The 24,675-nt window shown below is 47.5% G+C and overlaps 1 protein-coding gene across 1 annotated transcript; it reads right to left on the minus strand.

The window, feature by feature from the left end:
- Nucleotides 1-633: 633 nt before the first annotated feature.
- On the minus strand, nucleotides 634-24,163 carry IL2RA (interleukin 2 receptor subunit alpha). The gene is made up of 6 exons (XM_077935609.1): nucleotides 24,109-24,163; nucleotides 11,870-12,064; nucleotides 8,734-8,826; nucleotides 6,688-6,918; nucleotides 5,004-5,070; nucleotides 634-1,451 (listed from the first exon to the last, which is right to left on the minus strand). Exons 1-6 carry the CDS (start codon nucleotides 24,161-24,163, stop codon nucleotides 1,430-1,432), a joined length of 663 nt encoding a protein of 220 aa, XP_077791735.1. The 3' UTR covers nucleotides 634-1,429.
- Nucleotides 24,164-24,675: the final 512 nt, after the last annotated feature.

Genomic DNA, 24,675 nt, shown 5'->3' on the forward strand with positions numbered 1-24,675 from the left:
GAGCTTTGTGGCCAAGCAGGAATTTGAACCCTAGTCTCCTGGGTCCCGGTCCAGCACTCTAACCACCAAGTCACACTGGCTTTCATATGGTGGGGGCAAGATAATTTATATTTCTTAATTTTCCCCAGTGTGCAAGAGGGGGGTGTTATTGCAGGAGGCTAAAATCTGTATGGAATTTATTTTTTCAAAAATACCCCAGCAGGAGTCCAGCAAATGCATGAACGATATGAGCGACATAATAATAATAATAATAATAATAATAATAATAATAATAATAATAATGAAATCAACATCATATTATGCATGAATGGATCTTGGGCAAATGTTGTTTACATGGAAAACAAAACAGAATATGAAGATGGAACTTTTAAACTTAACTCTATGCAGAACAATGGGCAAGATTAAATTAACTACAAATTAACAGCTGCTAAATGCTGCGTTAGGGACGCGGGTGGCGCTGTGGGTAAAACCTCAGCGCGTAGGACTTGCCGATCGCATGGTCAGCAGTTCAAATCCCCGCAGCGGGGTGAACTCCCATCGTTTGGTCCCAGCGCCTGCCAAACTAGCAGTTTGAAAGCACCCTTAAGTGCAAGTAGATAAATAGGTACCGCTTTATAGCGGGAAGGTAAACGGTGTTTCCGTGTGCTGCTCTGGTGCCGGTTCGCCAGAGCAGCTTTGTCACACTGGCCACGTGACCCGGAAGTGTCTGCGGACAGCGCTGGCCCTCGGCTTATAGAGTGAGATGAGCGCACAACCCTAGAGTCTGTCAAGACTGGCCTGTACGGGCAGGGGTACCTTTACCTTTACCTTTACCTCCTGGGTCCAGCACTCTAACCACCAAGTCACACTGGCTTGCATATGGTGGGGGCAAGATAATTTATATTTCTTAATTTTCCCCAATGTGCAAGGGGGGGGGGTGTTATTGCAAGAGGCTAAAATCTGTATGGAATTTATTTTTTCAAAAATACACCAGCAGCAGTCCAGCAAATGAATTAACAGGTCATGAACGATAGGAGCATCAGAATAATAGGGAAATCAGCATCATATTATGCATGAATGAATCTTGGGCAAATGTTGTTTACATGGAAAACAGAATATGAAGATGGAACCTTTAAACTTAACTCTATGCAGAACAATAGGCAAGATTAAATTAACTACAAATTAACAGCGGCTAAATGCTGTTAATGTGTTGGGGCACCTAAAGCCCAGAATGTCTCTAGTCAAAAGTTTACTACATTAGCAACACTGTCCTAACTACACAGTCCTTTAGAAGAAGACCAACAACCAACCCAAAGTGAAATCCCGGGAGGCATAAACTTCCGTGGTTTTAGATTCACATTACTAGAGACCAGTTGGGCTGCCAGGATATACAATCCAGGAAAATCCAGATGGAAAATTAGTCCAGGCATAAACTGTAGAAAAATGCTTATCACAAGCAGCAAGAATAGAATCTAAAAAAGAAAAGAAAAGGTAAGTTATTGCACACGCACAAAGGTGAAGCTAAGATGTTGACCACAGAAGAAATTGCAAACTTTTCTCTGCTTCCCAACATCCCAGAACTCTCTTCCCAAGTTTGATTGGTTCTTCTAATTCCACCTTTGCTCACAACTAAGACTTGTTCCGCAGTTACTAAGTGGCAGCCAGGTTAACAGATAGAGCATGATAAGCGACTGAACCGACACTTGCGGTCAAGTTGCAAGACAGTGGGTAGGCAAACTAAGGCCCAGGGGCCGGATCCAGCCCAATCGCCTTCTCAATCCGGTCCACGGATGGTCCGGGAATCAGCGTGTTTTTACATGAGTAGAATGTGCCCTTTTATTTAAAATGCATCTCTGGGTTATTTGTGGGGCATAGGGATTCGCTCATTTCCCCCCTCCAAAATATAGTCTGCCCCCCCCCAAGGTCTGAGGGACAGTGGACCGGCCCCCGCTGAAAAAGTTTGCTGGCCCCTGTGCAAGCTGCATCCATGACCTCCAACCCAAGCTAAAGATAGTCCCGCCAAGCTAACTCAAGTCCTGTTGCTTTTGAAAGCCTTCATGATCAAATTAAGGTAGGTTCAGGGTGCTAGGTTAAGAACGTAACTATCAGGCAGCAGAGGAACCAGCCCCCACAGCTGGTTGCCAGGAACGGACAGGACAAGGAAAAGTCCTTTCCATCTGCTTTTCTTCAATATTCACAGAGAGAGGCTTGGGAATGCAGCCACTTGGAATACAGTGGTACCTCGGGTTACATACGCTTCAGGTTACAGACTCCGCTAACCCAGAAATAGTACCTCGGGTTAAGAACTTTGCTTCAGAATGAGAACAGAAATCCTGCTGCAGCGGTGGCAGCAGCGGGAGGCCCCATTAGCTAAAGTGGTGCTTCAGGTTAAGAACAGTTTCAGGTTAAGAACGGACCTCCAGAATGAATTAAGTACTTAACCCGAGGTACCACTGTACAGTGGTGCCTCGCAAGACGAAATTAATTCGTTCCGCGAGTTTTTTCGTCTTGCGTTTTTTTTCGTCTTGCGAAGCACGGTTTCGGAAAAGTTTTGGAAAAGCTTCAAAAATCACCAAAGTCTTCAAAAACCTCAAAAAAGGCTACCACACCGTGTGCTATGAGTTGCTCCTCGAAGTCAAGTCGCAACTGTATTAACGGTGTTAAGAAAAAGGAAACAAACTTGCAAGACGTTTCCGTCTTGCGAAGCAAGCCCATAGGGAAAATCGTCTTGCGAAGCAACTCAAAAAACCAAAAACCCTTTCGTCTTGCGAGTTTTCCGTCTTGCGAGGCATTCGTCTTGCGAGGTACCACTGTAATGGCATTGCCCCAAGTGAATCTCTGCCCGCTCCATCTCTCCCACTTCCTCATGAGTCCAGCAGCGGAGCAAGCCAATCGGGTGCCTGGGGCGGCGTGCACACCCTGTGCAGGGGGCGGGGCCAGCCACCCCAGCCGCCCGCGGGGCCTCCAAGGAGTCTGCCTGCCTCCTCCCACTCAGCCACCCTACAGCTGAGGGGCAGGCGGCGGGTGGACCATTTGGGGCAGCGCGGAGCCTGCGAGTGCTCAAGAAGCCACTGCGTTACTCCCAGGAGAGATGCTTGGCTCAGGTGCGCTGCAGGTCCTGTGCTGAGTGCCACTGGGTGTGGTGTTTGCCCTCCTATGTGTGCGACATCATACTGAGTTCATAGGGAAAGGGTTAACTCATTGTAAAATGACTAACCAATGGGGACCCAGGGGGCAGATTTAACTGTGTATAAGGTTTAAGCACAGAGGTATTTTAGGGGGTTAGAGTTGTAGAGAAGACAGTCTGGAGTGAGAAGAGACAGAGAAGATAAGTCTGTGGGTTGGGCTAGTCTGGTGTTTGTGTGAGAGAGAGAATCTGTTAAGAGGAGTTGGTCAAACAGTTGAGATAATCAGTCAGAAGGTATTAGGAAGATAAAGATACTAAAGTTAAGAGGAATATTATCTGAGAAACCATAAACTTCTTAATGCTTGTAAAATAAATGGTTTTTTTGGTTCACTTTTAACAACTGTCTGGACTCAGTGTTTTACCAGAGAGTAACTGGTTGGTGGCAGTGGGGAAGCGAGCACAGTGGTGGCACAGGGATCAATAGACCATTAAACATCCGGGGTTGTGTTCGCTTCAGGAGGCGAACAGGGCTCCAGAACTAATCCCGTTTGCATCTAGAGGTACCACTGTATAGACATTTTAAATTCCCTGCCCTGGAGCTCAAGACCACCCTTCCATACATCATACATACATCACAGAAGGGGTGTAACCCAAGACCACCCCCCACAAACATCATATCTACATCACAGAAAAGGTGTTGTCGTTTTTTTTCCCTGTCTGCCAGGTTATCTGGTTGCCTTTCCTGATAGTCTGTCACCCATTAAAATGCCGATTACTCAATTCCTGAGACAATGGGAAGGCTCCCTGACCCCCTCCCTCCTTGCAGAGAAAACACCTGGTCAGTTTGGGAACCAAAAATGGTTTTCCTGTGCTGATCTATGTATGTGCTTGGTTGGTACACTTATGAACATTTAACATATATCTAAGACCTCAAAGGGGGGTCGCGGGTGGCGCTGTGGGTAAAAGCCTCAGCGCCTAGGACTTGCCGATCAAAAGGTCGGCGGTTCGAATCCCTGCGGTGGGGTGCGCTCCTGTCGCTCGGTCCCAGCGCCTGCCAACCAAGCAGTTCGAAAGCACCCCCGGGTGCAAGTAGATAAATAGGGACCGCTTACTAGTGGGAAGGTAAACGGCGTTTCCGTGTGCTGCGCTGGCTCGCCAGATGCAGCTTGTCACGCTGGCCACGTGACCCGGAAGTGTCTGCGGACAGCGCTGGCTCCCGGCCTATAGAGTGAGATGAGCGCACAACCCTAGAGTCTGGCAAGACTGGCCCGTACGGGCAGGGGTACCTTTACCTTTAAGACCTGAAAGGGGTACAGTAAGGGGACGCGGGTGGCGCTGTGGGTAAAAGCCTCAGCGCCTAGGACTTGCCGATCGAAAGGTCGGCGGTTCGCATCCCCGCAGTGGGGTGCGCTCCCGTCGCTCGGTCCCAGCGCCTGCCAACCTAGCAGTTCGAAAGCACCCCCGGGTGTAAGTAGATAAATAGGGACTGCTTACTAGCGGGAAGGTAAACGGCGTTCTGTGTGCTGCGCTGACTCGCCAGATGCAGGTTGTCACACTGGCCACATGACCCGGAAGTGTCTCCGGACAGCGCTGGCCCCCAGCCTCTTGAGTGAGATGGGCGCACAACCCTAGAGTCTGTCAAGACTGGCCCGTACGGGCAGGGGTACCTTTACCTTTACCTTTAAGACCCCAAAATTCCTACCACACCCCTCATCTGCCTCTGAGCCGTGACCTCCCTCAAACCCCTGCTGTAATTCTGAACTGTCTTCTTCTTCTCTGGAAGGGTCAGGCTGGGGAGATGGCCTCCACCATTCCTCCTCTGCCCAGTCCCTGACAGAAACTACAGTTTTAGGTTACAGCTTTTCCGGTGCAAAGGGCACTTTATAAGGCCACTTACCCCACAGTTCCTGCGAGGATTCCTTCTACGATGATGAACTTGGCCATTGCAGCAAGGCTGAGAGCAGCTTTAAAACAAAAAGGAAACCACATAGTGAGGAAATGGCTGGCTTATACTATCAGAGTTAGGAGAGAGCATTTTACTTGCAAGGAGGACTCATTATAGGAGTCACAGGTATTGGGTGGGATCAGGGCCGGATTTAGGTTTGATGAGGCCCTAAGCTCCTGAAGGGAATGGGGCCCTTTATATGTCCAGCTGTCCTTTGTCAACAACAAATTGCCACTGTTCTTTGTGTTGGCCTGTGAGCGCTCCAATTGGAGAACAGCCTTCACCAAAGGTGTCATGGGCTTTGAAGACGCTCAAACTCAGGACAAAAGGGAGAAACGTGCTAAGAGGAAGGCGCGCTTGGCAAACCCTCACAATGATCAACTCCTGCCTGGAAGCCTAAGTCTCCACTGTTGAAGGACGTGTGGATCCAGAATTGGCCTCTATAGTCACTTATGGACTCACTGTTAAAACCCGGTTTATGGAAGACAATCTTACTCGGCTACTAGTGATCGCTGGAGAAGAAAGAGAAGGAGAAGGAGAAGGAGGAGGAGAAGAAGAAGAAGAAGAAGAAGAAGAAGAAGAAGAAGAAGAAGAAGAAGAAGAAGAAGAAGAAGAAGAAGAAGCATTGCCATCTCTAGGCAGAGCTTAGGCATCATGACTAAAGCCATCCAAGTTGGGAACACCACTGTCTCCTAGGGGAGAGAGTTTCATTATTTAACTTTGGTCCACACTTCTGCCTGTGCTGTGCCTGGAAAGCGCCCACCCTGTGGAACGCCCTCCTGCCAGATGCCGAAGAAATAAACAATTAACACAACTTTCCGAAGACATCTGAATTAGGCCCTTTATCTGGAGGTTTTTCGTGTTTTTCATAATTTGTTGGAAGCCGCCCAGAGTGGCTGGGGCAGCCCTGTCGGATGGGTGGCATATAAAGGAATCATGATTGTCAGGGAACTGCCATCAGCTCAGAGGCGAGAGGTGGAAGGGCAGTTGGGTTACAGGGAGCCACCTCCAGTGGGGAAGGGATGCAGGGCTCGGAGGTTGCAAGGGACAGCCACAACACTGAGCCTGAGAAAAGCGGGGGGGGGGGGAGGCAGGTCCCCCTTTGCCCATGCCCTCTCTGCGCAGTCAGTTTGCGAGAGAGGGGAGGCGTAGGATGGGGTCAAAAGACTGCTCTGCTGGGGCAAGTTTAAGGACCGCCCACTCCCAGATTCTGCTAGTGACTGAGCAAGACATGGAATTGAGACGTTCTGAACTGTGAATGTTTTTGTACCGATAATAAAGCCTTGAAAAGACCATTGGGGGTCTTGCTTATTCGCTCTCGAGCAACCATGCCGGCACACATAACAATGACGATGAAAGAAGTCTAGAATCAGCGACAGAAGCTGAAGTAGGGGAGGAGGGAAGCCAACAGGCAGAGACTCCTGACACAACAGACCCAACTGTCACAGCCAGTAGTCAAGTATGATGAGAGATGTAGCAGAAATCATCTGTAGGCCACCAAGTTGGAGAAGGTTGGTGGAGACAGGTGGACAACAAATATGGCGGCCATCGTCGTTATTAGTTTGAACCTAGGATATTCTGTAAGGGGGAAAGTGCCCTGTTACTATGCAACGTTTACTCTTAAACCTCATCTTACCTGCACCAGAACCCCGTGGTGTGTCCCTGTTGTGTCCTTGTTGTGTGCTACAACGGAGATTTAACTTAGACCAAACGTTTTTTCCACCAGAAGCCTCACAGGTGCTGACTTCAGAGAAGGGGACGGTTCCTCGATAGACTTCCAGGCATTCATAGCGCAGTTTCTGCCCCACGTGGTACATTGTCACTTTAACGTCGGCATTGCTGAGGGGTTCTGGTTCTCCGCAGAAGCCTACAGGGCGGAAGAAGAAAACGAAGAAGTCTGACAGTCAGTGATGAAGCCAGGAACAAGCAGGGGCTGTTTTTGTTTGTTTTTAAGGGCCATATATTTTTATTTTCAATTTCGTGAACTCATTCTTTTCGTCGTTGTTTTACAGGTAGTACAAAAACCAAGGCAGGAGAAAATGAGAAGCGGGTACATGAGATCATCAAGGACAGAGATTCAAAAGCTGTTTGGCACCTTCTACGGCACCCAATGCAGCAGGTCTACTATAGGGGTGCAACAACCCAACAGAGAGGTACAGCAAGGGGGTTCTCCTGTATATGCCACCTGAGGTGGTTGCCTAACTTTACCTAATGATAGGGCCGGACTGTCACCACAATCCTGGGTCCAAGATCTCAAAGATATCACTTTTGCAGGGTTAAAGTAAAGGTAAAGGGACCCCTGACCATTAGGTCCAGTTGTGGCCCACTCTGGGGTTGCGGCACTCATCTCGCTTTATTGGCCGAGGGAGCCGGTGTACAACTTCCGGGTCACGTGGCCAGCATGACTAAGCCGCTTCTGGCGAACTAGAGCAGCGCACGGAAACGCCGTTTACATTCCTGCCGGAGCGTTACCTATTTATCTACTTGCACTTTGACATGCTTTTGAACTGCTAGGTTGGCAGGAGCAGGGACTGAGCACCCCGTCGCGGGGATTCGAACCACTGACCTTCTGATCAGCAAGTCCTAGGCTCTGTGGTTTAACTCACAGCGCCACCTGCGTCCCTCTTTCCATGGTTACATTTGTGTTAAATGCATGATCAGGGACACGTACAGGATTAATAGCACCCCATGCCTTAGGATTCCCACCTACCCACCCTGAGATGTTCTGCTACTTCTGAACATCCCAAAATTTCTCCAACCCTGCTGGCATAGAAGAGGAGCCTGGTGGATCAGGCCAATGGCTCATCAAGTCCCAGCATCTTGTTCTCACAGTGGCCAACTGGATACCCATGGAAAACAGGCAGGATTCAAGCAGAAGAGCCCTCTTCCCTCTCGTGGTTGCCAGCAACAGGTATTGTGAATTGTTTTGTGGATTACGAGTGCTGCAGTGCTCTGTGAATTTTATAATACGACTTTTCTTGTGGTTGTGCTGTTTGATCTATTTATTTTTTTAGTTGTTTTGTTAATGTTGTATGCAAGGTGGCTGTTTCATTGGTGATTTGTTAATCATTTTATATACCGTATTTTTCCATGTATAAGATGCCCCCATGTATAAGATGACCCCTATTTATGAGCCCCAAATTAAGAAATCTTAAACATTCCATGTATGATGCCCCCCGATTTTAAACTTAAACATTTTTTTGGGGGGGGGGAAATATAGTCTTATACACGGGAAAATACAGTAATTTATGATGCAATGGTGATGCTCTGCGCGATTGCTTATTGTATCCAAGCCGCTTTGTGACTCATGTAAGTGAAAAGAGGTCATAGAAATAAAACAAATAAAACTGAAAAGCAATGGTATTTGGAAGGACAATGCCCCTAACTGCAGCGGCACACAGGGCACCAGTTTACTCTTTGCCTTTATTTGTTTCCTGTGCGGCTAAATTCCCACTTGCAGAGTGACTTCAACTATATAGAAGGATCTGGCAACTTCTGTTTCAGTGTATCTGAAGAAGTGCGCATGCACACGAAAGCTCATACCAAGAACTAACTTAGTTGGTCTTTAAGGTGCTACTGGAAGGAATTTTTTTTTGTTTTGACTATGGCAGACCAACACGGCTACCTATCTGTAACTTCACCTTTAGACTATAGGATATGAAGATGGAAGCGTCTGTCTTACCTGCCCGATTTGTAGGTTGGGGGCTGGTGGAAGCTATGCTCCAGTTTCCTGCTGTAGAATGTACTGTAGGAGGAAGAGTCTGCCGCAGGTCAGCTGTGTAGAAGAAAGAGGAAGAAAATAAGGTACTCCAAACAATACAGAAGTGCTGGCTTTTTAGGCGCAGCATGCGTTGAACCGCAAAGTAGAAGCGTCTGTTTTCAGTCCAGGGTCCATTTTCCCTTGTGGTGAGCCTGGCAGGAGCCACATAACCATGGTGGGTGGAGCCAGAAGCAAAAGCGGGCAGAGTAGTAGTAATACAGTGGTACCTCGGGTTACATACGCTTCAGGTTACAGACTCTGCTAACCCAGAAATAGTGCTTCAGGTTAAGAACTTTGCTTCAGGATGAGAACAGAAATCGTGCTCCGGTGGTGCGGTGGCAGCGGGAGGCCCCATTAGCTAAAGTGGTGCTTCAGGTTAAGAACAGTTTCAGGTTAAGAACGGACCTCCGGAACAAATTAAGTACTTAACCCGAGGTACCACTGTAGTAAGGGACGCGGGTGGCGCTGTGGGTAAAAGCCTCAGCGCCTAGGACTTGCCGATCGAAAGGTCGGTGGTTCGAATCCCCGCGGCGGGGTGTGCTCCCGTTGCTTGGTCCCAGCGCCTGCCAACCTAGCAGTTCGAAAGCACCCCCGGGTGCAAGTAGATACATAGGGACCGCTTACTGGCGGGAAGGTAAACGGTGTTTCCGTGAGCTGCGCTGGCTCGCCAGATGCAGCTTTGTCACGCTGGCCACGTGACCCGGAAGTGTCTGCGGACAGCGCTGGCCCTCGGCCTCTTAAGTGAGATGGGCGCACAACCCTAGAGTCTGTCAAGACTGGCCCGTACGGGCAGGGGTACCTACCACTGTAGCAGTAGTAGTACTAGTAGTAGTAGTAGTAGTAGTAATATTTTATACTCCACCCATCTGTCTGGGTTTCTACCACCACTCTGGGAAGCTTCCAACAGAAACACAGGAAAGCCACAACAACATCTAACCCTGAAAGCTTCCCCAAACAGGACAGCCTTCGGATGTCTTCTGTATAATTTCTCATAGACATCTGAAGGCAGCCTTGTTTTGGGAAGCTTTTCACGGTTTAATGTTTGTTATGTTTTTATATATGTTGGAAGCTGCTCGTAATGGCTGGGGCAACCCAGTCAGATGGGCGGAGTACAAATAATTATTATTATTAACCTATCTCCTTGACATCTGATGGGAGGGCATTCAACAGAGCAGGTGCCACTACTGAGAAGGCCCTCTGCCTGGTTCCCTGTAACCTCACTTATACCAGTGAGGGAGCCATGTTGGGAGCCCCCGTCCCAGCGGCCGCTAATGGGCCGTCCCTCCCCGCCGCGCAACATCAGAATGCACCGGGCGGGGGCCCCAACATGTCCATGCCAGCAGGCTTCTGTTTTCAGCGCGATCACGGGAGAAAGCAAACGTAGCAGAATGCACAGCGAAATGTGAGAAGGACAGTAAATCAGTAGAGACAGCTTCTTCTATCCTAGAAGCTTTATTGTACAGTAAAACAGCATATTTACAATCCATCAAAAACCATCAGTGTCCAGCTGCATTTTCTCTGACTCCTTACATCCTCAGTGCAGCGACCGATCGCGGTCACGCTGAAAACAGAAGCCGGCAGACGCTCACAGCGGAGCGTAACTGGACGGAGAAGCAATAAATCAACAGGACAAGCCGGCAGAAAGTCCTGGACCTCAAAGTCTGGGCTGAACAATGGGGGTGGAGACGCTCCTTCAGTTTGACAGCACAGAGGCCATTTAGGGCTTAAAGATCAGCACCAAGACTTAGAATTGTGCTTGGAAACATCCTGGGAGCCAACGTAGATTTTTTAGCATCGTTGTTATGTGGCCCCATGGCTGCTCCCAGTCTAGCAGCTGCATTTGGGATGAGTGATAGTTTCTGGGGTCTTTTCAAAGGTAGAGCACATTGCAGTAGTCCAAGCGGGAGATACCGTATTTTTCGCCCCATAGGGCTCATCTAGGTTTTTTTTGGGGGGGGTAATAAAGAAAAAAAATTATTCCCCCCCCCCAGGCGCAGGGCTGGGCCTGGGGCTGGGGCAGGGGAAGCCCGAGCTTCCCCCGACCCCAGCCCCCAGAACAAGCTGCTATCCGCAAGCCTAGGGAGCCCGGCGGGAAGTCGCGCCAGTCTCCCCAGGCTTGCGGATATCTTCCCGAAGCCTGCGGCGCATGGCTCAGTGCGCCCCAGGCTTCGGGATGCAGGCAGCTCCCACCGCCAGCCTCCAAACCAGGTCAGGGAACAGCGGGAAGGCGCGCTCCGCCTCTCCGCTGTTCCCCGAGCTTGTGGGGCTGGCGGTGGGGAGAAGCGCTGCTTTCCCCACCGCCAGCCTCCAAACCAGGTCAGGTTTGGAGGCTGCTATCCGCAAGCCTTGGGAACCCGACGGGAATGCCCGCGGAGCTCCCAAGGCTTGCAGATAGCTTCCTGAAGCCTGGAGAGCGAGAGGGGTCAGTGCGCACCGACCCCTCTCGCTCTCCAGGCTTCAGCAAAAGCCTGCATTCGCCCCATAGGACACACACAGATTTCCCCTTCATTTTTGGAGGGGAAAAAGTGCGTCCTATAGGCGAAAAATACGGTAACCAGTGCATGGAGCACTCTGGCGAGACAGTGCACAGGCAGGTAGGGTCTCAGCTGTCGCAACAGGTGAAACAGGTAGACAGCTGCTCTGGAAACATAGTTGACCTGCACCTCCATGGGCAGCTGTGAGTCCAAAATGACCCCCAGACTCCACACCTGGTCCTTTAGGGGCACAATTACTCCATTCAGGACCAGCGAGTCCCTCACACTTCCCTGCCCCCTGTCTCCGCATTTTGTTGGGATTCAATTTCAATCCATTAACCACCCTCCAACTGCTTCCAGACACCCACAAAGGACCTTCACCACCATCACTGGTTCCAGGAGGTCGAGCCGAGTATGGCCGCGATCGGCTGCCATTCTTCTTTTTTGCAAAGCAGCGTTACATGCAAAAACAGACGTTTTTACCTGCAGATGCATCTCTTCATTTCTCAGATCTTCCAGCTGACTTCAAAGAGGAAGACAAGGTATAGAAATTCATTCTGTCTCCCAGAAACGCAACTTCTTACCTACACAAATCGGGAGCGAAGAAGTTCTGTTCCACTTAGCTGTACCGCCCACGTTCCTGCATGTCAGAAGATTGCTTTTCCTTGGTTTTCTCTGGTACCCTTTATGACAACTGTAACGGGCAGGTGTGCCCACGACATACCCTTCAGGAGCAGTATATTTCGCAAACTTGATTTTCTGTGGAACGGGGCACTCTTCTGCAAAGAGAAAGGAAGTGTGCATGTGTGAACCAGGGATATGGGATGTTAGCAAAGCCATTCAAATAATGCATAATAAGACGTAGATTTCAACGGAAGTTTCATAAAGCAGAAGACCCAGTGGATCAGTTCATTCTCTAGTCAGTTCATGCATAAGATCCATATATATAAGTGTCTATTCCACTCAATATGCCAGTTTGGAAAACTCAGCAGTGGCCAGAAGATTGGAGAAGATCAGTCTACATCCCAATCCCAAAGAAGGGAAGTGCCAAAGAATGCTCCAACTACCGCACAATTGCACTCATTTCACATGCTAGCAAGGTTATGCTTAAAATTCTACAAGGCAGGCTCAAGCAGTATGTGGACCGAGAACTCCCAGAAGTGCAAGCTGGATTTAGAAGAGGCAGAGGAACCAGAGACCAAATTGCAAACATGCGCTGGATTATGGAGAAAGCTAGAGAGTTCCAGAAAGACATCTACTTCTGCTTCATTGACTATGCAAAAGCCTTTGACTGTGTCGACCACAGCAAACTATGGCAAGTTCTTAAAGAAATGGGAGTGCCTGATCACCTCATCTGTCTCCTGAGAAATCTCTATGTGGGACAAGAAGCTACAGTTAGAACTGGATATGGAACAACTGATTGGTTCAAAATTGGGAAAGGAGTACGACAAGGCTGTATATTGTCCCCCTGCTTATTTAACTTATATGCAGAATTCATCATGCGAAAGGCTGGGCTAGATGAATCCCAAGCCAGAATTAAGATCGCTGGAAGAAATATCAACAACCTCAGATATGCAGATGACACAACCTTGATGGCAGAAAGTGAGGTGGAATTAAAGAACCTTTTAATGAGGGTGAAAGAGGAGAGCGCAAAATATGGTCTGAAGCTCAACATCAAAAAAACGAAGATCATGGCCACTGGTCCCATCACCTCCTGGCAAATAGAAGGGGAAGAAATGGAGGCAGTGAGAGATTTTATTTTCTTGGGCTCCATGATCACTGCAGATGATGACAGCAGTCACGAAATTAAAAGACGCCTGCTCCTTGGGAGAAAGGCGATGGCAAATCTAGACAACATCTTAAAAAGTAGAGACATCACCTTACCAACAAAGGTCCGTATAGTTAAAGCTATGGTTTTCCCAGTAGTGATGTATGGAAGTGAGAGCTGGACCATAAAGAAGGCTGATCGCCGAAGAATTGATGCTTTTGAATTATGGTGCTGGAGGAGACTCTTGAGAGTCCCATGGACTGCAAGAAGATCAAACGCATCCATTCTTAAGGAAATCAGACCTGGAAGGACAGATCGTGAAGTTGAGGCTCCAATACTTTGGCCACCTCATGAGAAGAGAAGACTCCCTGGAAAAGACCCTGATGTTGGGAAAGATGGAGGGCACAAGGAGAAGGGGATGAAGGAGGACGAGATGGTTGGATAGTGTTCTCGAAGCTACAAACATGAGCCTGACCAAACTGCAGGAGGCGGTGGAAGACAGGAGTGCCTGGCGTGCTCTGGTCCATGGGGTCACAAAGAGTCGGACACGATTAAACAACAAACAATTCCACCTGTCTGTTCATAGAGTCCAATAATCTACATAAAGGGTTGTTACAGTTCCACAGAATCCTTTCACAGAGTCTAAGACAAGGATTTCCGGAATATTAGCCTTTTTTCGCCATCCTAGGCTTCATCAGAAGAACAGGCTCTAGGTAATGCAAGTACTGGTAAATACAATTTCGTAATCTCACTCATTTTTACAGCAAAAATAATATAAAAAACCATAAACAACTGCACATACCATATGCACCATATTTTTTGCCCTATAGGACGCACTTTTCCCCCTCCAAAAATGAAGGGGAAATGTGTGTGCGTCCTATGGGGCGAATGCAGGCTTTCGCTGAAGCCTGGAGAGCGAGAGGCGTCGGTGCGCACCGACCCCTTTCGCTCTGCAGGCTTCAGGAAGCTATCCGCAAGCCTCACGCGCCCGGTGAGAGGTCCCACCGGGCGCGCAAGGCTTGGGGCGGCAGCCTGCAGCCCGAAGCATGGGGCGCGCTGCGGAGCACGCCCTGTGCTTCGGGCAGATGTCCGCAAGCCTCGTGCGCATGCTTGGGGCGGCAGCCTGATAAAAGTAATCAGTTTTCAGATCTAAAGTACTAGCAGCCCACAGATACAAAATTTGTAATAATGCAAGCAGAGTCCAGGAGGAAAATAAATCCTGACAACACTTCACTGAACGAAACAGTGTATAATTTGAGAGGAAAGGCACAGAGAAGCCTTTCTTACTTCAGACCTGGTTCATAGCGGGAAGACAGTCAACCAGTCATACAGAGGGGGGAAACTCCCTCAGAACAGAACAGCCAATCACATGCTACCTCAGTAAACACACTGCCTGGTTGCTAAGTAATGTCTCTACCAGTCCCTCTCTCGTTTATAATAATAATTTATAATAATTTATTATTTATACCACGCCCATCTGGCTGAGTTTCCCCAGCCACTCTAGGCGGCTCCCAATCGAGTGTTAAAAACAATACAGCATTAAAAACTTCCCTAAACAGGGCTGCCTTCAGATGTCTTTTAAATAATAATAATAATTTAATTTAACAGAGTTAACCCTTTAGTTGCAAACTGGATGATCCTTGTTGTTGCATTTCCAAGGTCTGGGGGACAAACGCAGCCTTCCAAGCCTCTCTGGTCAGTCCCCAAGACTTTCCCCACGCCACAGCCCTCACCAGTCCTGTTCCACAGCCTCCTCAGGCTCGTGAGTCTAGCCAGAATCTGGCCTGAACTCTGAAAATGCTCTTGCTTGCCTCTGTGTGTGTGTGACAATAATACATATACAGTGGTACCTCGGGTTAAGTACTTAATTCGTTCCGGAGGTCCGTTCTTCACCTGAAACTGTTCTTAACCTGAAGCACCACTTTAGCTAATGAGGCCTCCTGCTGCCGCTGTGCCGCTGCTGCATGATTTCTGTTCTCATCCTGAAGTAAAGTTCTTAAACTGAAGCACTATTTCTGGGTTAGTGGAGTCTGTAACCTGAAGTGTATGTAACCTGAAGCATATGTAACCCGAGGTACCACTGTACATCCATCGCTCCTCCCGCTTTTGCTGCTCCCGTAGCAAATATTACTGGGGTTTAAGTCCACAAATCACAACTTGAGGGATGGAAGAGAGATTCAACTCAGTTGCATTTAAAGGGGAAATTACCCAATTCACACTTTCTAAACCAACATGCAAATCGAAACACAGCTATCCTTCGAAATTCACACTTCTCCAAGTTGCACAGTGCAGTCCTCCAGCCAGTTAACGTATAACATTGGGGTAAGTGCGCACTCATTGATGAAAACAGTGTATGAAAAGACATTATATTGGGTGAAATTGCTTTGGAAAAAATGTGTATAACGGGCAAAACTGCACACGCAAATGTGTACATCTGGGGAAATTTGCATTAAGCTGCTGACATGTTTTCATGAGGACTTAAAAATTAATAAATTGTAAACGGGTGTGGAATTATGAGGAATTGAACTGAAGATTGGAAGGATGAGAAACTGAGGCCACATTCACGCCATGCATAACAAAGCACTACGATACCGCTTTAAACAGTTATGGCTTTCCCCACCAAACAATTATGGGAGCTGTAGTTTGTTAAGTTATCACAGACATAGGCAAACTCTGGCCCTCCAGAAGTTTGGGACTACAATTCCCATCATCTCTGACCACTGGTCCTGTTAGCTAGGGATGATGGGAATTGTAGTCCCAAACATCTGGAGGGCCGGAGTTTGCCTATGCCTGAGTTATCAGGAGACCCCCACCCCCCTCACAGAATTACAATTCCCAGAGTGGTTTAACAATCCCTCGTCCCAGAGAACTCTGGGAATTGTAGTTCTGGCAGGGGACTAACAACTCTCAGCACCCTTAACGAACTACAGCTCCCAGAATTCTCTGGGGGAAGTTATGGCTATTTGAAGTAGTGTCATAGTTATTCACATATATGGTGTAGTGACTGTGGCTTTAGAACAAGATTCCTCAACCTCAGCCCTCCAGATGTTTTTGGCCTACAACTCCCATGATCCCTAGCTAGCAGGACCAGTGGTCAGGGATGATGGGAATTGTAGTCCCAAACTTCTAGCCCAACCCCTTACAATGCAATTCTCTCAACACAAACGGTGTTAGTAGACACGTATTAGGATTTTCCTGTAAATGCCCTTTAGAGATGGCTTTGAGCTTCACCCTGCAACTACGCTATGACTCTCTTGTGACTCATTTAATCAAGAGTGCCCTTTAGAATAGGCAGTTTTGGGGCAACGGGGGGAACGAACGAAAGATAAGCGTCAAAAACAGATGAAAAATGGAAATCCCAGGCTGCCCGCTGCTTTCAAAGAACCGTTTGAAGCCTTAGCAGAAATGTGTCACCCCTTTATGAGGAAGTAGCTTGCGGAGACTTTTTTATTTGATAAGCCTGCTTTCGTTTCAGAATATGTGGCTGAGGTGTGCGGTTAATCTCTCTCTCTCTCTCTTCCGATCAGCAGTCCTGCAGGAGAGCCACAGCCTGCTACTAGGTTAGAGAAGGGGAGGGGAGTGACCTTAAAACCATCTTATACACACGCAAAGCACATGCACAGACATCTTGTTTTGGCTGAGGACCAGCAAATAGGTTCAGGGCGCCTATTAGTCATTTTAACCATAGGACTCGGGGACGGCTCAAGACTTTTTGCAGCCTGAGGCGAAGGACAAGATGGCACCCTCCCCCAAGGTATATACAGAAGCCAGTTGGACTGGTAGTTGAATCTTACTCCAATATGGGTGAAAGGATGTTGTGTACTGAGTTGAATAGGATCCAAAATGCAGCAGTCTGATTGGCCCTAGAACAATAGGATTCAGAATGCAGCAGTCTGATTGGTCCTAGAACAATAGGATCCAGAATGCAGCAGTCTGATTGGTCCACAGAAGCCACCCAGTCCTGCTCCAGGTGGAAGTGAATCCGCAACCTGATTGGCCTACAGGAGAATCCCGGAATTAGCCAATCACGTGGGGCCCATTGTGTAAATAATGTATACAAAGCAGACATTCTGGGGGAACCTTCATTCCTCCTCACCACTATGAGCTGAATAAAGAGCATGAAATCCACTCTCGACTCCGAGTATATTTCAAAGGACAATGCCTTCCACTGGATTTGGAAGCAATGTCTTCCACTGGATTCTAGCTTAGGGGATACAGGGCGGGCCCAAGCCTGAGGCAGTTGCCTCACTTTGCCTCATCATAGAGCCGGCCCTGACAGAATCACGGAATTGTAGAGTTGGAAGGGATTCCTGAGGGCCATCTAGACCAACCCCCTGCGATGCAGGAATCTCAGCTAAAGCATCCATGACAGATGGCCACCCAACCTCTGCTTAAAAACCTCCAAGGAAGGAGAGTCTGCAACCTCCTGACGAAGTCCATTCCACTGTCGAACAGCTCTTACTGTCAGAATGTTTTCCCCAATTTTTAGTCGGAACCTCCTTTTTTGTAACTTGAAGCCATGGGTTCGAGTCCTACCCTCCAGAGCAGGAGAAAACAAGCTTGTTGTTCCCTCTTCCATGTGACATCCCTTAAGACATTTGAAGATGGCCATCATATCTCCTCTCAGTCTCCTCTTTTCCAGGCGAAACATGCCCAGCTCCCTCAACTGTTCCTCATAAGGCATGGTTTCCAGACCCTTGATCATCTTGGTCACCCTCCTCTGCACACATTCCAGATTGTCAACATCCTTCTTAAATTGTGGTGCCCAGAACTGGACACAGTATTCCAGGTGTGGTCTGACCGAGGCAGAATATATTAAATTCGATATAAGTTTATTGTTCTAGCCAATGTCTATGACAAACCTGCAGCAGCAGTACCAATGAAGTAATTGAGATCATACACCCATAATTTGAGCCAACATCTGCAATGTAAGGGAGGTTACCAGAGACACCAACAAACTGAAATCCAGCTTGATTTCAAATTAAACCGCCAACTCACCACAATGATTTCCAGCGATTTTACCTAACTCCTTTTTCCTGATTCCCCCCCCCCCCTTGAAGCCAGCGGAATAGAGGTCCACTCTCTGTGTTACGAAGCTATTATTGTCACTCAAAAGAATGCGGACCATTTCTACTTGGGTGTAGCTGCTTGCTTGTGTGAACAGAGGTTTCTGAAAGCAATTTCTTGAGTATATAAGGGGCAGGCTATGATGTCTTCCACCTCAGGTTGACCACTAATACAAACTCTGTCTGTGTACAGGACTTTGTTGTATCAGCCATCCAAGAGCCAAAACACACACCTCTGTGTATACGCATGTATACACATGTCTGTCTGTCTGCCTGTCTGCCTGTCTGTCTATCTATCTATCTATCTATCTATCTATCTATCTATCTATCTACCTACCTACCTACCTACCTACAGTGGTGCCCCGCAAGACGAATGCCTCGCAAGACAAAAAACCCGCTAGACGAAAGGTTTTTCCGTTTTTCGATGCGCTTCACAAGACGATTTTCCCTATGGGCTTGCGAAACGTCTTGCGATTTTTTTCGCCCCCCCTTTTTCTAAGCCACTAAGCCGCTAATAGCCTTTTAGCCGCTAAGCCGCTAAGCCTTTAATAGCCGCTAAGCCGCTAATAGCGCTAAGCCGCTAAGCCGCTAATAGGGTTGCTTCGCAAGACGAAAAAACCGCTAGACGAAGAGACTCGCGGAACGGATTATTTTCGTCTTGCGAGGCACCACTCTATCTATCTATCTATCTATCTATCTATCATCTATCTATCTATCATCTATCTATCTATCTATCTATCTATCTATCTATCTAATCTATCTATCATCTATCTATCTATCTATCTATCTATCATCTATCTATCTATCTAATCTATCTATCATCTATCTATCTATCATCTATCTATCTATCATCTATCTTTCATCTATCTTTCATCTATCTATCTATCATCTATCTATCTATCTATCTATCTATCTATCTATCTATCATCTATCTATCATCTATCTATCTATCATGGATATACTTCAGCAACACTTAAGGGAAGCTTTCCTTCTGTTCTGGAAAACATATCCTATGTGTTTCACTTTCTTCCAGCTTTTAATGGATGACGTCCCTTAAAAATAAACTGTGTTATATGGAGTCAGATCATTGGTCCATCTTGCTCAGTGTTGTCCATACTCATTGGGTCTCTCGTTGCCCCAGCTAGAGAAGCCAGTGATTTAACCTCAGAGCAAGCCAGATGATCAGCCATTGCGTTAGGTGGCCCTTTCCTGGTGTGCATGCCCATTCTGGAGCGCATTATTTGGGAAGAGCCTGTAGCTCAGTGGCACAACATGTGCACTGCAGGCAGAAGGTCTCAGATTCAATCGCTGGCACCTGCAAGAAGGGCTAGGACTGCCTCATGCCTGAATCCCATGAGAGTCACTGTAGACAATGCTATCCTAGAGGGAACAAAGATCTGAGCTAGCTTCCTTGTGTTACCGGCAACCGATGAAGGCAAATTTCTATGTTTCTCAAAAACTGTTTTTACTTATGTCCACATTTAATCCATCAAGGCTGACCTCCTAAGCCAGGGGTCAGCAAACTTTTTCAGCAGGGGGCCGGTCCACTGTCCCTCAGACCTAGTGGGGGGCCGGACTATATTTTTTGGGGCAGGGGATGAACGAATTCCTATGCCCCACAAATACCCCAGAGATGCATTTTAAATAAAAGGACACATTCTACTCATGTAAAAAACATGCTGATTCCTGGACTGTCCGCGAGCCGGATTTAGAAGGCGATTGGGCCGGATTTGGCCCCCGGGCCTTAGTTTGCCTACCCATGTCCTAAGCCCACTTACTTGGGAGAAAGTCCCACTTAATTAATAGCATACCCTTCAACGTTTCCCCAGTGAAAATAGGGACACCCTATTCCACAACAACAACAATAACTACAAGAACAATTTTATTATTTATACCCCCTATTTTTATAAAATTAAAAATAATTTTATTATTTGTATGCCACCCATCTGACTGGGTTGTCTCAGCCACTCTGGGCAGCTTGCAACAGGCACATCTAAAAACATGATAAAACATTAAAAAAAACTTCCCTATACAGGGCTGCCTTCAAAAGGTTGTTACAGCTAGTTATCTCCTTGGCTCGGGGTGTCACATAACTCCAAACCCTCCAACATTTCTCCAGTTGGAATGGCCTAAGGAAAAGCAGAACATTCTAGGATCAAATCAGAAACCGGAACGACTTCTGTAAATCTGGGACTGTCCCTGGAAAATAGGGACACTTGGAAGGTCTGTAATAGGACTTATTTACTTCCGAGTAAAACTGGTAAGTCCTATTACAAACTTATTTATTTCCTTATTTACTTCCAAGTAAAACTGGTAACAGGAACGCAGGTGGCGCTGTGGTCTAAACCATAGAGCCTAGGGCTTGCCGATCAGAAGGTCGGCGGTTCGAATCCCCGTGACGGGGTGAGCTCCTGTTGCTCGGTCCCTGCTCTTGCTAACCTAGCAGTTCGAAAGCACACCAGCGCAAGTAGATAAATAGGTACCGCTCAGGTGGGAAGGTAAACGGCGTTTCCGTGCGCTGTTCTGGTTCGCCAGAAGCGGCTTAGTCATGCCAGCCACATGACCCGGAAGCTGTACACCGGCTCCCTCGGCCTGTAAAGCAAGATGAGCACCGCAACCCCAGAGCCAGGGGTCAGGGGTCCCTTTACCTTTACCTAAAACTGGTAAGGATTGTGGTTTAATTCATCAGGTCGAACCCATACAGTTAGGACAGCCAGAGGACAGCTGCAGCGGTTTGCTACTTACCATCAGTGGCAGCTAAAGTGGTGGGTTGGAAAATCCCCCATATGAGAAGTAGCCCCAATCCAGTGTAAAAGCCACCCATGTCTTCTCCAGCCCTAAGCTGGTTCTGAAGGTGGCAGGAGGTTTTCCACTGACTGACTGCGAGCCGACACGCCTCTCTAGTGCAGAGCCGGAGGAAAGGGACTTGATAACATATTTATATGCACGTTGTCTCAAGTCTGATCAGCGCTTCTCTCTGACTCTCCCCCATCCACCCCCCTCCTTGTCTAAGAATAGGCGAAACTGGCCTTCTCAGGTGTGAGGACTACTCATCCAGGAAGCCACATTTTCTTCTCAAGGTGTGACACAGCTTTGCTCTTTCTGTGGAGGAGGAGGAAGTGGTTTTCACAGCTGGCTAACGCTCTGCGGATGAGCTTGGCAGAGAATGGACAGCTCTACCCAAACTCCTTGTGTGGCCATTATTATAGTGACCCACAACCCAGCGGACGGTTGCTCGTCTCTGGTCTAGGATGGACTGAAGTGTGGCAAGGAAAAGGAGAATTAAAGCACCATCTTTAACGGCCTCGGCCCAGTATACCTGAAGGAGCGTCTCCACCCACATCGTTCTGCCTGGACGCTGAGGTCCAGCGCTGAGGGCCTTCTGGCGGTTCCCTCATTGCGAGAAGCTAAGCTACAGGGAACCAGGCAGAGGGCCTTCTCGGTAGTGGCACCCGCCCTGTGGAACGCCCTCCCATCAGATGTCAAACAGATAAACAACTACAGTGGTACCTCGGGTTACATATGCTTCAGGTTACATATGCTTCAGGTTACAGACTCCGCTAACCCAGAAATAGTACCTCGGGTTAATCCTTTATTGAAATTCATGGATATAATACAATATCTTAAATCCACACATACAAAGAAAAGAAAAACCTTACATAAATTTACAGTTAAATATTAAATTACTCCTTCCACTTATTTTCTAAATAAGCTAAGATAAAATAAGATAAAGTAAAATAAAGTAAAGTAAAGTAAAATAAAGTAGACTTCCCATCATTTCCCAATGTAATTGATGTTTGTAATACTGAATGACCAAACTGCGGGAGGCAGTGGAAGACAGGAGTGCCTGGCGTGCTCTGGTCCATGGGGTCATGAAGAGTCGGACACGACTAAATGACTAAACAACAACAATACTGAATGTACTTATAATTACTACCTTACTCTTAATATACTTTCTTACAACGTCGTACCATTTTTCCTTATTTCTTAATATCTACTTTACACAAGAGTCATTCGAACGCTGCCATAGATGACATATCACTGTTACATTGTTGTCAATATCTATTGAAGGTATCCTATTTTTGAATGAATGGTTGTTTTGTATTACCCCTTAGTTTATTTGTCAATAGAGCCATTTCGCCAGAAATTCATTTTAGCAAATGTATTGTTGTGAGTAGTGGGACGCGGGTGGCGCTGTGGGTAAAAGCCTCAGCGCCTAGGGCTTGCCGATCGAAAGGTCGGCGGTTCGAATCCCCGCGGCGGGGTGCGCTCCCGTCGTTCGGTCCCAGCGCCTGCCAACCTAGCAGTTCAAAAGCACCCCCGGGTGCAAGTAGATAAATAGGGACCGCTTACTAGCGGGAAGGTAAACGGCGTTTCCGTGTGCGGCTCTGGCTCGCCAGAGCAGTGATGTCACGCTGGCCACGTGACCCGGAAGTGTCTTCGGACAGCGCTGGCTCCCGGCCTATAGAGTGAGATGAGCGCACAACCCTAGAGTCTGGCAAGACTGGCCCGTACGGGCAGGGGTACCTTTACCTTTATTGTTGTGAGTTGGTTTCAGTCTACATGGTGCCCTCAGCCCCTTCTGGTTGTCGGAGTCTTGTACCCAGTCAGGGGTTAAAAGCTGGTGATTCTCTTGCTATCTGGACAATTGCAAGATAATTGCCAACTCCTTGTCTAGGCAATGGCTGTGAATTGGGGTTGGGTAAGCAACACAGCCACAGGCTAATGGGTGAGCCTTCCACAACCACCCTTACCTGGCTGGTATATGGAAGGACCATAGCCAGGGTAGGTGGGGAGGGGTCCCCAGGAGCAAAAAACCCACCTCCTTCCAAAGCCCCTTTCTGCCTAGTGTTAGGGGTGGGGGTTGGAGAGAGGCATTGATTTCCCCCATGAGCTAAATTGGTGATGCCTTCTGTAATTTGGTGCGAGTCTTCCTATTCTGTGCATTTGGGTGAAGGGGAGTCCCATGACAGCTGGGAGAAGGGATGCCAAGAAGGGTGTCTGTCCAGCTAATCAATGGGATTCACCAGGATTCTGCTAAATAAAATAAATAAAATAAAATAAAATAAATCCTTCCAGTAGCACCTTAGAGACCAACTAAGTTAGTTATTATGGCGACGCGGGTGGTGCTGTGGTCTAAACCGCAGAGCCTAGGGCTTGCCGATCAGAAGGTCGGTGGTTTGAATCCCCGCGACGGGGTGAGCTCCAATTGTTTGGTCCCAGTTCTGCCAACCTAGCAGTTTGAAAGCACATCAAAGTGCAAGTAGATGAATAGGTACCGCTCCAGCGGGAAGGCCAATGGCGTTTCCGTGCACTGCTCTGGTTCGCCAGAAGCGGTTTAGTCATGCTGGCCACATGCTGGCCAAACGCCGGCTCCCTTGGCCAGTAAAGCGAGATGAGTGCTGCAACCCCAGAGTCACCCGTGACTGGACCTAAGGGTCAGGGGTCCTTTTAAGGACCTTTACCTTTTAAGTTAGTTATTGGTATGAGCTTTCATGTGCATGCACACGTATCTGAAGAAGTGTCCATGCACACAAAAGCTCATACCAATAACTAACTTAGTTGGTCTCTAAGGTGCTACTGGAAGGAATTTTATTTGTTTTTTGTTTTGTTTTGTTTTGTTTTGTGTTTTGTTTTGTTTCGACTATGGCAAACCAACACAGCTACCTACCTGTAACCAGGTTTCTGCAGTTGCTGACATAGTCATCTTTTCTGAAAATAATTTTTATGTGTTTTTACAAACAAAAAGTTAAAACAATACCAAATACATAATCATATATTGAGGTTTCTCTGAATCTCCCGACTTCCCACCTCCCTTCCATGGGTCTAACTGTCAACATCATCAACTGCACGTTATTTCATAATTCATGTATTGTACCTCTCCATATTATCCATAGCATTTGTTACATCACAAGTGTTATTAAAATCCTGCTAACATTTTTATCTGCTTACAGTGGTCTCCTAAGTAAGTTGTAAGTTTTCCCCATACTTTTCTTAAGGTTGTTGTCTTCTTGGTTCTTGAGCTTTCCGGTCAGTTTGGCCATTTTGGCGCACTCCAACAGCTTAATTTGCCATATTCCTAATTCGCTCAGATGTCTGAAACACTAATAAAAGGGGCAAAGTTTATGTATCCCTAAACTCAAATGTTTATATGTTCCTTGACCCCAGGCGGGATTGGGAGAAGACTCCTGCTCAATCACTCCACATTAATTAACCTTCGGGTAACGTAAACTTCGGGTTGCGAAAGTGGCAAACCCGGAAGTATATTTCTGGTTTTTGCCGCTTGCTCAGAAGCGCTCTATGCTCATGCGCAGAAGTGCTTTTTTGCGCCACGTGCGTGCGCAGAAGCAGTGCCTCCGGGATACGGCCGGACCACCGAAACGGATCCTGTCCGCAACCTGAGGTACCACTGTAATCCGGTAGATCAGAGGAGGACAGAGAACCCTGCGTCCTTCAGGAGGTTTTGGAATATTTATAATTAGAACTATAGTGGTATCTCAGGTTAAGAATTCAGGTTAAGAACTTAATTCATTCCAGAAATCTGTTCTTAACCTGA

This window comes from Podarcis muralis, chromosome 10 (genome assembly GCF_964188315.1).
Source record: "Podarcis muralis chromosome 10, rPodMur119.hap1.1, whole genome shotgun sequence".
NCBI lineage: Eukaryota > Metazoa > Chordata > Lepidosauria > Squamata > Lacertidae > Podarcis > Podarcis muralis.